This window comes from Uranotaenia lowii, chromosome 2, assembly GCF_029784155.1.
Source record: "Uranotaenia lowii strain MFRU-FL chromosome 2, ASM2978415v1, whole genome shotgun sequence".
NCBI classification, from domain to species: domain Eukaryota; kingdom Metazoa; phylum Arthropoda; class Insecta; order Diptera; family Culicidae; genus Uranotaenia; species Uranotaenia lowii.
Genome location: NC_073692.1, coordinates 313,759,215 through 313,774,971, shown reverse-complemented (window position 1 = coordinate 313,774,971; position 15,757 = coordinate 313,759,215). Strand labels below are relative to the sequence as shown.

At 40.7% G+C, this 15,757-nt stretch overlaps 1 protein-coding gene across 1 annotated transcript; it reads right to left on the bottom strand.

Annotated features, from left to right (window-relative positions):
* Positions 1–5,435: 5,435 nt before the first annotated feature.
* On the bottom strand, positions 5,436–10,671 carry LOC129742886 (uncharacterized). The gene is made up of 2 exons (XM_055734831.1): positions 6,370–10,671; positions 5,436–6,134 (listed from the first exon to the last, which is right to left on the bottom strand). The coding sequence occupies exons 1-2, from the start codon at positions 10,669–10,671 to the stop codon at positions 5,436–5,438; spliced, it is 5,001 nt and encodes a 1,666-aa protein (XP_055590806.1).
* Positions 10,672–15,757: the final 5,086 nt, after the last annotated feature.

Genomic DNA, 15,757 nt, shown 5'->3' with positions numbered 1-15,757 from the left:
AGAATTCTGGAAGAAATAACAAACCATCGACTACCCCACATAAATACTGAAGCTTTCTTCAGAAACTACAAGAAATTGGTATGAAAAACTGCCCAGAATAGACTGGTCGTTCCAACGACAATTCAAAGCAGGAGGAAACCGCAACCAAGCAGCTGCTATATTCAACGCAATCAAAAATCACAAGTATTTCAACATGGAAGAATGTTTCACAGATGGTTCTTTATCAAATGGCAAAGTGGGATTTGGTATTTTCAACCCAACTGCCGAAAATGTCTCAAGACAACTACCAGAAACTTTTTCCATTTTCTCGGCCGAAGCATCAGCAATATACAGGGCGATAGAAAAAGTCACGTCTCATACTGTTTTATTCACAGATTCCGCAAGTGTTCTGAGCTCATTAGAATCTGGCACAAAACACCCAATCATTCAAAAAATTTAAAAAAATGTAAACCTGGATAAAATTACTTTTGTATGGGTACCGAGCCACGTAAGTATAAGCGGCAACGAAGAAGCAGATAGCCTCGCCAATCTAGGGAGAGAAAATGATCTACTGTCAATAGGAACGCCCAAAAGTGATGCCCTGAAATGGATTAAATCGAAAATTTGGGAACAACACAGACAAGCATGGAGAATCAACGTGACGAACAAATAAGGGGAAATAAAACCAACTACCGGAAAATGGAACGACGTGACAAACAAAAAAGATCATGAATTCTCTCAAGGAAATTTTCCTCTGAACAACTTTGTCAAAGACAACAACCTTCGTATCTTATTGGACAAGAAAGTTGTTTGCTGTTTAACAGGGGTATGTCTCTTGGCATTAATAAACAATAAATTCAATTGACACCACTGCTGGGTTCCTAGCGAGGTATTGCATGACTACTTTTCATGCAATACTTCACGGGGCAAAAGCAGTGGTGTCAATTGATTTTATTGTTTATCAGTGCAAAAAGACATACACCTGTTAAACATCTAATAACTTTTTTGCGTAATAAGATGCGAAATTACGGCCTGCGACAAAAATGTTCAGCGGAAAATTTCCTTAAGAGATTTTATAAATTGGCATAAAAACCATTTGCAGGCTTGGTTGCACAGAAGAAACAAAAATGGTGATGGTTTTTCACTATAAAATGTTCAATTTTCCCATACAAATCTTAAAGTTCAAATTTACTCATGTAAACATTCCTTAAAAATTCTGCACAAAGACATCAGTCTAATGAGGTTAAGCCTTACTTTTCAATAAATCAACCGTCAAAGTTGTTTTTGTCACAGTAGGAAGTTTTGAAAAACGCTTAAATTAACTTTAAAAACTGTTAAAAATCGAATGAGAAGCACGATAGATACAGCGATTTTAGTAAGTAGGCAAATTGACTGTCCTGAGTGGAACTCTGACGGGTAAAACAACAGTTGAATGGCAATTTCTGATGTAGCGCTCTAACTTTAAAATCGTCTAAAACCAAAATCGATTTGTATTGATAAATTTATCTCTTGCTGTCACTCGTCATACCGATTATTTTCCGCTGCTTTGCACACAATTTTTCACTCTTCTCGACAATGAAGCGTTTTCATTTTTTTTTTTTGGTCTCGAGTATCGAGTTCGCTTTTCAGGTCCTTCCTCAATCTAATCGCACGTATTACCTACCAAATGACATTTGACCCACGAGTATAGAAAGTTCTAGGACGTGCCTGTGTTTATTCTCACCGGATCCGGAAGGACTGAACTGTGTAGAACCACTATCGTCCCTCGCGTGCACGAAACACACACAAACATCATCGTCGAGTCGAGACAGTCGATGCAGAGGTAATTTATTGCGCGAGATGATGCAAAACCGAACACATCATGTGCCAACCTAGCGATATTGTAGGCATCCCTGCTCTGAATGGAATGTAGAAACGTGAACTATCCCTTCCTATACATATGTAGATACATTGTATAGGTTAGGTTCGGTTTGGGTGCTCGAAATTTTAAGCCTGACAGATTTGGGTCAGCTCAAGTGGACCTTGAATATTTATTACCAAAATTCCGTTCGATGACGGCATTCCTGGTTTGAAAACGATCAATTAAAAGCCGGAAAGCGCTATACTGAGCTCACCTTGAATTTTGAGATACAATTTGCTTAAAGGACAAATAAACGTTGTGAAATGCATCTTTGGAACAAAGCTTTAACATCTGAAAATTTTTAGTTCTTACTTCTTACTTCTTAGTTCTTAGTACTTAGTTCTTCGTTCTAAGTTCTCAGTTCTTAGTTCTTAGTTCTTATTTCTTAGTTAATAATTGACAAAATTGACATAATTCACAAAATTAATAAAATTGACAAATTGCCAAATTGACAAAATTGACAAAATTGACAAAATTGACAAAATTGACAAAATTGACAAAATTGACAAAATTGACAAAATTGACAAAATTGACAAAATTGACAAAATTGACAAAATTGACAAAATTGACAAAATTGACAAAATTGACAAAATTGACAAAATTGACAAAATTGACAAAATTGACAAAATTGACAAAATTGACAAAATTGACAAAATTGACAAAATTGACAAAATTGACAAAATTGACAAAATTGACAAAATTGACAAAATTGACAAAATTGACAAAATTGACAAAATTGACAAAATTGACAAAATTGACAAAATTGACAAAATTGACAAAATTGACAAAATTGACAAAATTGACAAAATTGACAAAATTGACAAAATTGACAAAATTGACAAAATTGACAAAATTGACAAAATTGAACAAATTGACAGAAATGATCAAAAATTCTATGCGGTTTAAAACTTTAAAAAATTCGTTAAATGGATTGAAGAAAACAAATTTAAAATTTCTTACACTTATTTCGCAATACATAAAATTACAGATTTTCTCAATTTTCAGGATAGTTGATAATTGATTTGATACTTTTATTTAATGTTTATTGGACATATCCTAACTCTAATGGTTTTAGCTCTTTTTTCATGCTCAAAACTTAAGTTTTTGGCTTCTTAATTTCAATTTTTTAGAACTGAAGTATTAAGTAAGTTTATTCGTTTTGTGTTAAGAGTTTGCACTAATATGTTCTTGATTCCTGAGTTTTGAATTCGGTAGTCAGATTTTTTATTTGTCAGTTTTGAATCCATAGCTTAAATTTCGGAGTTTGGAGATCTGATTTCCGAATTCTGAATCTAGTATCCTGAAATCTGAGATATGATCCCCTTGCTTAGGATTCCGAATTTTGAGTTTGTGCTTAAGACGACATCTTGGATTAAAATTTCTTCTATCTGGATTTTTCTCTTAAATTGATCAGATTCGTTTTATATTCTCCAATGTAAATCTTTGTCCTCAGCCATTGTAAAGCTACCGTAAACCATCTCACATTTCTTGAAAATCCAAGCTCAGAACATTTGGTACCGCTCGAGCGATTCAATAGGATTTTTCCCGGTACCGGGAAGACTCTGGGAAAGAATGTCTTCCAAAGCTTCCGAAGAATTTTCCCACTTCCGAAGTGGATTGATCTCATAAATTCGTCGAAATCTTTTAAATTTCTAGCTATCGTTTGAAACTTTTACAGGACGGTATAGGGTTGTCATAATTTTACAAAAGTTTTTCATTACTTGAGTTTTGGAAGAATTCGGTCAAGTTTTTCCAGATTTCCAATGTAAATTTTTAAAAAGTATCGATTCAAAATCTTAAAAGTAGGTAACCTCCTCTCTGAACGAATTTATGTATTTCGATGGGCTCAACTTACTTGACTTATTTCGATATTCCACCGAATCGCTCCAAGGCGGGGATGCAGAACAGAAAATCAAGATCTTATACAGGTACCTATTCCGGGTTCACTCGAGACACCAAGTCAGAATTGGAGAGATTCAAGCAGCAGCTTTTCCGAGTTGCGAAGTACTTTTCCGCACAGATATCGAAAACCGGGTAGAAAACACTGCGCTATCCGACTGATATTGATGACTCTTTTTTGCTAGATTTTTTTTATTTAAAGGAAAAAACAGTGAAGCTTTTCAACAGCAGAGCGTTTTGTAGCCCTCCTCGGGGGGAAAAACTGGAAATGAAAATGCAAACAAGAATCCTTTTTCACCAATTCCTGGAGGGTTGATTTTGTATGTTTTCTTTATTTTTCTCCGGCTTTCGGTCTCTCTTTCATAGCGACTCGAGTCGAGGGTAACGGTTTCGTGTTTCTGCAGCTACGATTTAATTCAATATTCAAATCAATCCTTTTTTCTCCCTTCTCAAGGTTTTGTCGAGGATCCGGAAGCTGAGTGTGGTGGTTTTAAATATTGGTTGAGAAAAGCGGAAGGGGCCCATCATCCCTTATGGTCTCAAACCGACCGGAAAGTATTTGGAAGTACCTTTCAGCAGGATCAGCAGGATATTACGCCCGGATGGATGTTCTCTTCGAATGCAGCAGGTAAGTTTTTCCCCTTGGTGATGTAGCAGGTAAGTTTCTTCCTTTTTTGTTTCAGATGATGAATAGCCGCAGTTTGTTCCAGGTAAGTACACTTTATTGATTGTTCAAATTTTCACTTTTTAATAATTATTTAATTTCACTTTCTTATTACAGGTTCTTAACTTTAATTTTATTCAACTAAACTAACTAAATTTACTTTAACTTTTTCAACAAAATTTCACAACATTTCCTATACTAGACATCACTTGTAAATAAACTGGACAGAGTGCGTTCGCCGGCTCGATGATGACGTATTCTCGTGTCAACGCAAAAGAGAAACATATGACTTCTCGATCGGCCTTTTATAACTTAGGGATGCCGGAAACTCATCTTTTTCTTCTGATGTTTCCTAGCTCCCGAACAACTGACAGCATTCCGAAGGCAACCCATCGCAAAAAACCCGGCGGCAAAATGTTTTCAGCAGCGGGCAATTTCGTTTCTACCCATTTTCGTGTGTGCGCGAACATCCTGGCCCCTTCAGAAACAGCGTTTCTGACGATGATGATGGATAAATTCTTCCGTGAAATGAGTAGATTCCGTTCAGCGTGAAGATGGCGATGGTGATGTTTGTTTACATCTGTCTCGTGTTGTTTTGGTCGGTTCCGTCGGTTCGTCTCGTCCGTGGAGTGATTTTTGGTGGTTTTTGTCTGAAAATATTGACCCGGTAGATTTTCCTAAGACAAGTGATTTGATTGGACAGGGGCTCACCTGATCCAACATTGGAAAGTGCCTTAAAAGGTATGAATCTGAAACGGGATCGGAATCGCAACTGCACCGAAGGCTGCTGCATGGTGTTGTGTTTTTTTTCTTTCGTGATGTGTTTTCGTGTTGTGCTCCATTCGGAAGGTGATAAGTGCGAAAGTGCTGAAAAAATTTCGACCCAGTAGCGAAGTTGGAGGAGAATAAAAATCTTGGACAGGAACTCACCTGATCCAAGTCAATAAGTGCCTTGGATAATTTTCTTAACTGGATCCGAAATGTTAAGCTCCTTCAAACACGAATCTCGTCTGGTGTTGATTGCTCAGCGCTGGATGGTGCAATTGATTCCTCCAACGATGGTGCAATCGGCAGCAGGCAGATTTTAGACACCGGTCGTGTGCAGGATCCTTTCGCTGTTCTCAGAGTGACCACTCTGACTACTCCGTCGCTGCCAGGATGGGTCTGGATTATTCTTGCCGTCGGCCAATGCATCGGTGGAGTGTTATCTTCCTTCAACAGGACGAGCTGGTTTTCCTTGATGGACACAGGTGAGTGCACCCATTTGCTTCTTGGTTGTAATGTATTTATGTATTCTAGATGCCACCTTCGCCAGAGATCCTGAAGCAGTTTTTGGATTTGTTGCCAATTTTTCAAGCAGTTGAACGGAATCTCACTGAGCTCGTCATCTGGAACAGCCTTTAATGCAGAGCCAACAAGAAAGTGTCCGGGTGTCAATGGCTCATAATCCGTTGGATCGTCGCTCAGGGGAACAAGAGGACGAGAGTTGAGGCAACTTTCAATTTGACACAGGAGAGTCTGCATGTCGTCGTAGAAAAGTGGACGGTCCCGGACAATACGGATGAAATGTTTCTGGGCAGAATGAATTGCAGATTCCCATAGTCCACCGAAATGGGATGCTCTGGGCGGATTGAAGTGCCATTTGATGTTACAGACTGAGCACTCCTGGTCAACCTTGCGCGAATAGTCTGGCTGGCGAATAAGTCGTTTCAGTTCATTCTTGGCTCCGAGAAAGTTTCGGCCATTATCAGAGAAGATGTCGGAAGGTGGGCCTCGACGAGATACGAATCGTCAAGTCGAACACCAGTTCGATATGTACAGCTTAAGTGCAAAAGCAGACAAAGACTGCAACAAATGCCTTTGTTGGGGAGGCTCGCCGATGTGGATGCTTCAGCAGGATTGGGCCCCAATAATCAACCCCCGTTACCGTGAATGGACGAGTGGCTGTGATCCGTTCCTTGGGCAGCTCAGCCATAAATTGTTCAACCAATTTAGGGCGAGCTCGGAAGCAAATGGTGCAGCGATGTACGATGGTTTTGGCCAGATTCCTGGCCCCTATGATCCAGTATCTTAGGCGAAGAAGTCCGACCAGTAGTTGCGGTGAAGCATGCAGATTTCGTTCGTGGTAGCATTGGACGAGTAACACCGAAAAACGATGATGATATGGGAGCAGAATCTGGTGCTTGCTGTCGTAGGTTAGTGGTGCTTTGTCAAGCCTGCCTCCCACACGCATTACCCCGTGAGGATCGAGGAACGGAGAGAACCATCGGAGCCGTGATTTGGTGTGGATGGGTTTCGAGTCTCGAAGCGCGCTGATTTCACTGGCGAATTCTTGGAGCTGGACTAATCGTATTAGGGAAAATTCAGCATTTTGGATTTCGGTCGGTGTAAGAATGGTGGTGAGCTTCGGTTGTTTGCGGTTCACGGAGATCCTTAAACAGAATGCCGCTACACGGAGCATGTGTTGGAAGGAGGAAAAGCGTTCGACGAAAAGATCAACGAAGGAAGCGTCTGCTGTTGTTGCCAGAACTTTAATCGGGGAAGATCGAGCTTCAAGCTGCGTCTCAAACGATTGTTCATGCTGATTAACAGGCCAGAACGATGGTTCAAATTGAAGCCATTGAGGACCTTTCCACCAAAGGTCGCAAGAAAGAATTGTTCCTGCCTCGATGCCTCTAGAGATGTGGTCTGCGGGGTTCTGTTGCCCAGCAACATGGTTCCAGGAAGTGTCTACTGTAGCAAGCTGGATTTTGGACACTCTGTTAGCCACAAATGTAGTCCAAACAGATGGGCTAGACTTAAGCCAGGCAAGAACGGTAGTAGAGTCGACCCAGAAGAATGTCGTAAACCTCGATCCGAAGGCGGAGCAGACCTTTTGGTACAGTTGAGCCGCTTCTAGTGCTCCGCAGAGCTCGAGTCGAGGAATGCTGCGCCTTTTTAACGGTGAAACTTTAGATTTGGCTGTCAACAAGGTTACCAGAACATTCCCGGAAGCGTCGGTCGATCGAAGATATGCACAGGCGCCATATGCTTGTTCCGATGCGTCCGAAAAGAGGTGAAGCTGAATGTTACATGGATCGGGCAAAACAACACATCGAGGGATTCTGAGTTGCTCAAGCAAAGGCAACTGCGAGTAATATTTGATCCAGTAAGTGGCGAGAGAATCTGGTAGCGGTTGATCCCAGCCCCAAGGTTTGTCGTCTTCGGATGTAAGGCTCCACAGCGTCTGCATAAATATCTTAGCGGTTACGATGACTGGTCCAACCAGGCCTAACGGATCGAAAAGTTGTGCGATTTGTGACAGGGCGATTCGTTTCGTCATGAGGGTGTCTGGTGGTTGCTTGGGGAGTTGAATGTGGAACCGTAAGTTGTCGGCTGTTGGTTCCCAGTGTAGGCCCAGGGTTTTGATGCACTGGTCTGCTGCGAGCTCGACCGAAGATTGAATGGCACGCCTTTCGGGAGAAACGCCGTCGAGAACCGATTCTACGTTTGAGGCGAATTTGCGGAACTCAAGTCCGCCCCTTCTGCAAAGATGATCAAGCTGAGTTCGTAGTTCTGATACTTCCTCTGGTGAGCTGCCTCCGGTGAACAGATCGTCGACGTAAACATCGCGCTTCAGAATCTTGGCTGCTTGGGGAAAGTTCTGGTTTTCGTCATCGGCTAACTGCTGAAGTACCCTGGTAGCGAGAAACGGTGCGCTGGCCGTGCCGTAGGTGACCGTTTTTAGCTCGAAGGTCTGTAGAGGTTCCTCGGGGGAATTCCGCCAAAAAATCCGCTGCAGTGGAGTGTCTCTATCGTCGACCAGCACTTGACGATACATCTGCTTAATGTCAGCGATGAGCATGACCTGGTGGAGCCTGGACCTCAATATGATGGCTCTCAGATCGTCTTGAATTACTGCGCCTACCATAAGCACATCGTTCAGAGATTTTCCGGTTGCAGATTTACACGATGCGTCGAAAACAACTCGGACTTTGGTTGTGGAGCTCGTTTCTCGAATCACAGGATGATGGGGTAAGTAGTACCGGGAAGAATCGGATCCAGCTGTGTCCGCCACTCGATGCATGTGGCCAAGGGTTTCGTATTCTGCCATGAAGTCCCGATACTGAATCTGCAGCTCCTTGTTGCGTTGAAGGCGAGATTCGATCATGTGAAAACGACGTCGCGCAGTGTTGCAGTTGTCGCCTATGTTGTCTGCCGCTTCCTTCAACGGCAATCGCACAATATATCGGCCATCTGGCGCACGTTGAACTGTACGACGAAAATGCTCCTCGCACGCCGCTTCTTCTACCGAGAGACTAGGAACGGCACTTTCCTCCTCAATCGCCCAAAACCGTTGCATGAATCGTTGAATGTCCGCCACTGTAGCGACGTTGCAGGAAATCGTCTTAAGGTGATTGGACTGCATAACCTTCCCAGAGACCACCCAGCCAAAGACCGAATTCACCAGCATCGGAAGCCCATCCCCAAGTGATATTCTGCCTGATGGTTTGAAGACGTCGAAGAATATTTCAGCGCCCAGAACCACGTCGATGGGATTAGACTGGTAGAAAGCTGGATCTGCTAGTTGAATTCCCTCCGGAAAACTCCAGCTCGAAACGTCCATGGTTGTCGACGGTAGATTTAGGGTGAGTTTCGGAAGCACAAGCAATTCGACGATGGTGGAAAACCGGGTGGTGCGTGAGCGTACTGTGGTGCGGAGCTTCAGACGGGCATGTGTGGAAGATTGGCCAATTCCGGAGATTGAGAGATGAACCTTTTGCCGATGAATCCGAAGCCGTTGAGAAAATGACTCAGTAATGAAGCTGCACTCGCTTCCTGAGTCCAGCAGTGCCCTTGCTACGTGTGAGTGGCCGTGATCGTCGATTAAAGTGATCACCGCTGTTGCGAGAATCACTCTGTTAGAAAGACGACCAGTCCCTGGGTTGTGAATCGCGGCTGATAGTGATGGTGAAGCTGCTTCGCAAGCCGCATTGGTCTCCGTCGTTGCGCTTGCTTCGACTCGCTGGTTGAGGCGCTCCTGATGAGTGCGATCGTCGCTGCACAGCTGGCTATGGTGTCGTCCTCGGCATTTCCGGCAGGTGTTCTTCGACGAACAGTTTCGAACCACATGACCCTTCCGTAGACAATTTCGGCAAAGCTGTTGGCGGCGCACAAGTTTTTCTTTGTCTTCGGAGGTCATTTTTGAGAAAACTGGACACTGATACAGAGGGTGATGGTCGGAGCAAGCGAAACACTGCCGATAGTTGAACTGAGTTGCTCCGTGGCTAACGAGTGGAGGACGAGAAGTCGATTTTTTCGCTGAAGTCGTTGCTGAATGCTCTTGCTGGCCATTGCTCATGCACTGCAGAACCGTAACTCGTCGTTGAAGAAATCCTACCAGATCTTGGAATGTAGTTGACTCTTTCGCAGACGCAAACTCTTCCCAATCTCGACGAGTTGTTGAATCAAGGCGGATACTCAGCATTCGTATGAGCAAAATGTCCCAATATTCAGTTCTTTCTCCAAGCTGCTTTAGGATTCGAACGTTAGCTTCAAACCTTTCGACCAACGAATGAAGATCTGAAGCTGATTCTTTCTTAAGTTGCGAAAATTCGAACAACGAGTCAACATAAGTTTGTTTTAAGCGTAATGGATTTTGAAAATGCTCAATGAGAAGATTCCAGGCGACGGGATAGTTATTGGCACTGATTGCAATAGTTTGGATTAACTTAAGGGCATCTCCACTCAACGACGATCTCAAATAATAAAACTTTTGGATGTTAGACAAATCACTTGATGAGTGCACCAAAGAAACGAAAAGATCGTGGAAGTTTAACCATTGCTCTAACGACCCGTTGAACACGGGGAGCTTTACGTCGGGTAGCCGAATCTGGGAGGAAGCAGGGAAGTGCGCATGGGACTGAACAGGATGAGAATACGGAGTCGAAGCATGTTTATTTACGGCCAGCAAGAATCCCTTCACTCTGTAGTATTCTGTCTCGAACTGCGATCGCTGTTTGAATTGCTGCTCGACGATTGCCATGTCGTCGACATCGGAAGCTTCCAGCTCAGCTTGGGTCTTGGAGTAGTCTGTCCAGAGAACACCGAGATTCTCTAGCCTCACGGGGACTTCCACTGATTGAGTGTCTTCGTCGTAGTTGTCGACGAAAACCTTGATGAGATTGAAAGAAGTCTCTAGGCTACGAATCCTCAATTTCAGAGACTTGATGCGTCGCTCTGAAGCCATTTCCAACGCTGGAAGGTCTGGAAATCGAAAACCAGCGAAGCACAAACGACACTCTTATAGGTTAAATGGAATTATAATTACCTTCTAGAGGCAATTAGATTGCCTTGTATTTTTATTATATCAGGAACGATCCGAATCCAGCAACGTGGAGGTGTTGTAAATGACTTCCGTAAATCGTGTATAGGTTCCGGATGCTCGGAGTTCGACGGGCATCCGGTTCGAAGGACCAAATGGAAGTACCTTTCAGCAGGATCAGCAGGATATTACGCCCGGATGGATGTTCTCTTCGAATGCAGCAGGTAAGTTTTTCCCCTTGGTGATGTAGCAGGTAAGTTTCTTCCTTTTTTGTTTCAGATGATGAATAGCCGCAGTTTGTTCCAGGTAAGTACACTTTATTGATTGTTCAAATTTTCACTTTTTAATAATTATTTAATTTCACTTTCTTATTACAGGTTCTTAACTTTAATTTTATTCAACTAAACTAACTAAATTTACTTTAACTTTTTCAACAAAATTTCACAACATTTCCTATACTAGACATCACTTGTAAATAAACTGGACAGAGTGCGTTCGCCGGCTCGATGATGACGTATTCTCGTGTCAACAGAGAAACATATGACTTCTCGATCGGCCTTTTATAACTTAGGGATGCCGGAAACTCATCTTTTTCTTCTGATGTTTCCTAGCTCCCGAACAACTGACAGCATTCCGAAGGCAACCCATCGCAAAAAACCCGGCGGCAAAATGTTTTCAGCAGCGGGCAATTTCGTTTCTACCCATTTTCGTGTGTGCGCGAACAGTATTGAATCGGGAAGCTTCTGAGAGGGCTAGAGAAAATATGCGAAGAAAGTCGACGGAAAAATGACTTGAAATGAATACCAGAATAGGGAAAATAAATCAGATTACAGGAATTGCTGATACGTTCGGAAGGTAGCAAGAAATGTATCCCGTGTATCGGTGTAACGTTTTCTTTTGTTACACGAAAAGTTTTGTAAACGTTGCGATGGTATTAGCTCCTGGAAGTTGCCCTATCAGGAGAAAACTTTTGCATCCTTAAGCAGCTTACGAGGGTGCTCATTTCGTATCTTGAGTGTTCCCTTTAGGATGGAATCATGCATGCGTTGACATTTTTCCAATAAATTTTCGAAATAAACGTGTGAATAAATAAACAATTTCACAATGTACATACAAAAACATATAAATTTTAAGTTCTTTTCGACGGATTTTTCCCCTGAAATAAAAATAGCAGTGAAATTCACGTTTCACAAAAATGGGTGACAAAGTTCACGTGCGAATGTCCCCCTCGCGCCAGGTGTCACAGCTCACGGAATCAAGTCGGGTGTGGATTATGTCACCTCGTCATTCATAAGCTGATGTACTGCAGTACAACAGTGGAAAAGTATTTACCCACGTTCTTGTTGGGGTTGTGATTGTATCATATCAACTGACTGACTGACTGGCTATAAAGTGTATGACAGCTGCTAGCAATTGGACAACGACGACGCGACGGGTGCAAAAACACGAACTGAATTTATCGGTTGGTTGAACCCATTTCGGGGTTGAACTGGGTTGAACAATCTGTCACCGGTGTGTTGGCAATTTATCTTTTTTTGAATGATGGGGTAGTTACGTTTTCGATTTTGAGTTTTTTTTATGATGAATTACACATTTATTATCTTATCCGGTGATTATTCAATTAAAACTGAACTGAAACTGAAAGTGGCTCCAGAGAGAAGTAAATCGTTATGAAGGTAGATCAATGTTAGGATCTAAATAAAGTGTGATACGTATTACAGCCGGATCTTTCTTCGTAAGTTCCACTTTAATTAAAACACCAATCTTATTTGCTTGACTGTCTGATCCGAACTGACCATCTCCTATATTTCTAATCATCTTCTCCTTGTTGCTATTTATCTGTTTGTGTACCGTAGGGTAACGATTACTGAAACGACAGTCCTTCAACCTTTAAGATTCGATTATAAAAATATACATTTCAAAATAAATATTCAATTCAATTGGCCAACGCCCACTTCGCTTTTAACAATTCATCATATTAATATAACTGATTAAAACATGCGCTATTCCATTTTACTTCATTTCGGGAAATTTCTTAGAGATCCTTGAACGACTTTTTCACGTCTCCTTTTTATTTGCACGGATCTTCTGACACCTGTAATTACATGATTAGAATCATTTAAAACATTTCCTTTTCCAGAACTCTCAGGATAATCTCCGTCAGGAAATCCAGCGAAATCATTTTTCTCATCATATTCCCGGAATCTTTTGTTATTCACAACATGTGCTAGGACATTGTTCGCCCGTGATCCTTCAGCTCTCAGTTTCAAATGATTTCTGTGAGCAGATGAAATGTGACCATTGATTTATATTTGAAAAACATTGATTGACAATTTTTAAACGAAAACTGCCTCCAACCAACGAGCAAAATCCTTTCTATAGTTTCGATACCATATTTTATCCCCCATCACCAAGTTATTAAACTTTTCAGACTTTTTAACATGTTGATCTCTTGTATATGTTTTGTTGTTTATAATTGGTTGATTGGAAGATAACCTTTGTTTGTAATTGTTCTTAGGATTTATCGAATCCAATATAGTTTTTATTTTGAATGATAAAACATGTTCGGAAGGAAAGTTTCCACTTTTTGTTAAGCAACCATTTCTATAATTTATCGGAAAAAGGTTAATTTTCTCTTCTATATCCAAACTCTTCATTTGAGGATCAAGGAAGAATTTCTTCAAAACTTCCTTCGTAGTTCGTACTGTCCTTTCTGCCTGTCCATTACTTTCGGGGTGATACGGAGGACTTTTAAGAACCACAATACCTTGCTTTTGCATACATTTAACGAATTCAGCCGAATTGAAAGGTGGTCCTCCATCGGTTACAAGAACATCGGGCAAACCAAAACGAGCGAATACATTTATAAACTTTTTTAATAGTTTTTTGCAATCTGTCCCAAATCTCATGTATTCCAACTCAATCCATTTTGAGAAACTATCCACAATCAACAAAAATACCTTTTCTCCCAAATGGAAAAAATCCGCGTGAACGCGACTAAAAGGGCGGGTATCGAGAAAGCGAAGCCGACAAACGAAGAAATGCACGAAACGCATCGTTATTTCGTCTGTCGGCTACGCTCTCTGCCCAAATCACCACCCACCGTACCTACTCGGAGAGCAAACAAACACGTTTTGCTGGACGCGGTGCTTGTAGTTCTAGAAATTCAGGAATGATTTTACGTTTATAATTTTCATATTTTTGTGAAATCTCACAGCGTGATTTGTTGCACCTCACTAGAATGTAGATTAAATTAGATTTCCAATGAATATACTTTTTGATTGGTCCAAACAAAGTAAAAGCACTGAAAATCCGAGTACAACCTGACGGTGGACCACAAAAACAGATGAAATTTCAATTTGTAAAAAAATCGCGCAAAGTAGTGAACTTTGGAAAATTCCAGTAAAATTCAATTTTTGTTGCATCAAAAATCTAAAGACAGCAAAATGTTGTGAATTTCAATAAAGTTTGTTGTCATATTTTTCTAAAGCTCTACCATCGCTCAAACAGTATTTACTAGCAATCGAATGAAAAGTAGGTTTTTTATACCACTTTTTTTAAACTTTTTGTGACCATTTCATTAAAAAAAATTTAAAAAAAATATTTCTTGTCTTCATGATGTAGGCATTAACTTCACCTTTCATATGCATAAGGCAAATATTTTTTTGAACATGTAACATATGAACTACAGCAGTTTTCGTAAGGCATGTTTTTTCGGATTTTTTTTCTTTCATGCTGAATAACGAGAAAACTTGTAACTTTAGCTGTATACAATGTTCTAAACATATTTTACTGACATTACAAGGTTTCTATTGATATAAAATGTATATAAAGTTCATAATAATTCAAACGATTTAAATAGATTTTACTTTTGTGGTGTCAAAATGACACCAAAAGTCGGAAAAGGGAGTTTTTTTGTCCAGGCTTCCAGGGTTCGTCCATAAAAAAGTAAAGATGCAATATTGAAGAACTTTTGAATTCTTTTAGGGTCCCCGAAGAAATTTTTGTATTTTGAAGCTTCTGAAAAAAGTTACAAACCTTCAAACTTGCAATGGTGTCAAAATGGTGGGTTAAACCTGCATTTGTTTTTCGCCTTTAAGTATCTTAAATTAAATTTGATTTAAATGAAGTAATAAGAACAAGTAGAAGACTGCTATAGCTTTTTTCGCAGAAACCAAAATTAGTTTCGGTCTAGGGAAAAGTGGATAATTGATTTGAAGCCTTAAATTTTCTTTTATGTTTAACAGATTTGTCAAAAAAAGTCAAAAAAAAATTCTTAATCGATTTTCACCTATTGTGATAAAAGTGATTTAAAAAACAAAGCTGCTAGACAAAAACCTAATAGCATATTTGAATTTTTGGCACCCAAATTGTATAAAAGTATCTCTTTATTTTTTTGCGCCTAGGAAAAATGTTAAATTTGATGCCTTGAGTAATTTGTCAAAAACTTTCTGGAATGGAGTTGAGGATTCAAAAGAGTGAGAAACACAAAATACATACGTCATATAAAGCCGTAAAACTGAATGTCTTAGGCCTTGAGAATGATTTGAGACGAAATTCCGCCGGAGGTGAGCCGAATTTCTGACATATTTATCAACACTAATTTTCGAACACCTTTTATAATCAAGTAATTTTCGGTAAATTCATTTCTTGTACTGAAAATTTTACTTGGAAAAAATCTCCATGGGGGGGGGGGGGTTAAACCCCTAAACCCCCCCCCCCCCCCCCCCCCCCCCGTTCGCACGGCCTTGGGTCAGTGTGTGTAACAAACTTTTGACCGTATAAATAACGGTGGAATTTCTTTACACAAGTCACCACAGCCAATGCTTCCAAATGTAGAATTGGGTACTTTTTTTGTGAATCGTTAAGGCTGAAAGAAGTAAACATAATAGGTTTTTCTTCATCACCTACAGTATGGGCTAAAACACCACCCAGACCATGATTACAAGCATCGGTCGCCACAACCAGAGGCTTTTTTGGATCAAAATATTCGAGAACATTAGATTTTAGA

Excerpts from the sequence above, each read along its gene's own strand:
- LOC129742886 (XM_055734831.1), bottom strand. The coding sequence starts at position 10,671 with ATGGCTTCAGAGCGACGCATCAAGTCTCTGAAATTGAGGATTCGTAGC. Across the intron at positions 6,135-6,369 it reads CAGCCACTCGTCCATTCACG|CCAGACTATTCGCGCAAGGT; the intron begins GTAACGGGGGTT and ends CTTATTCGCCAG.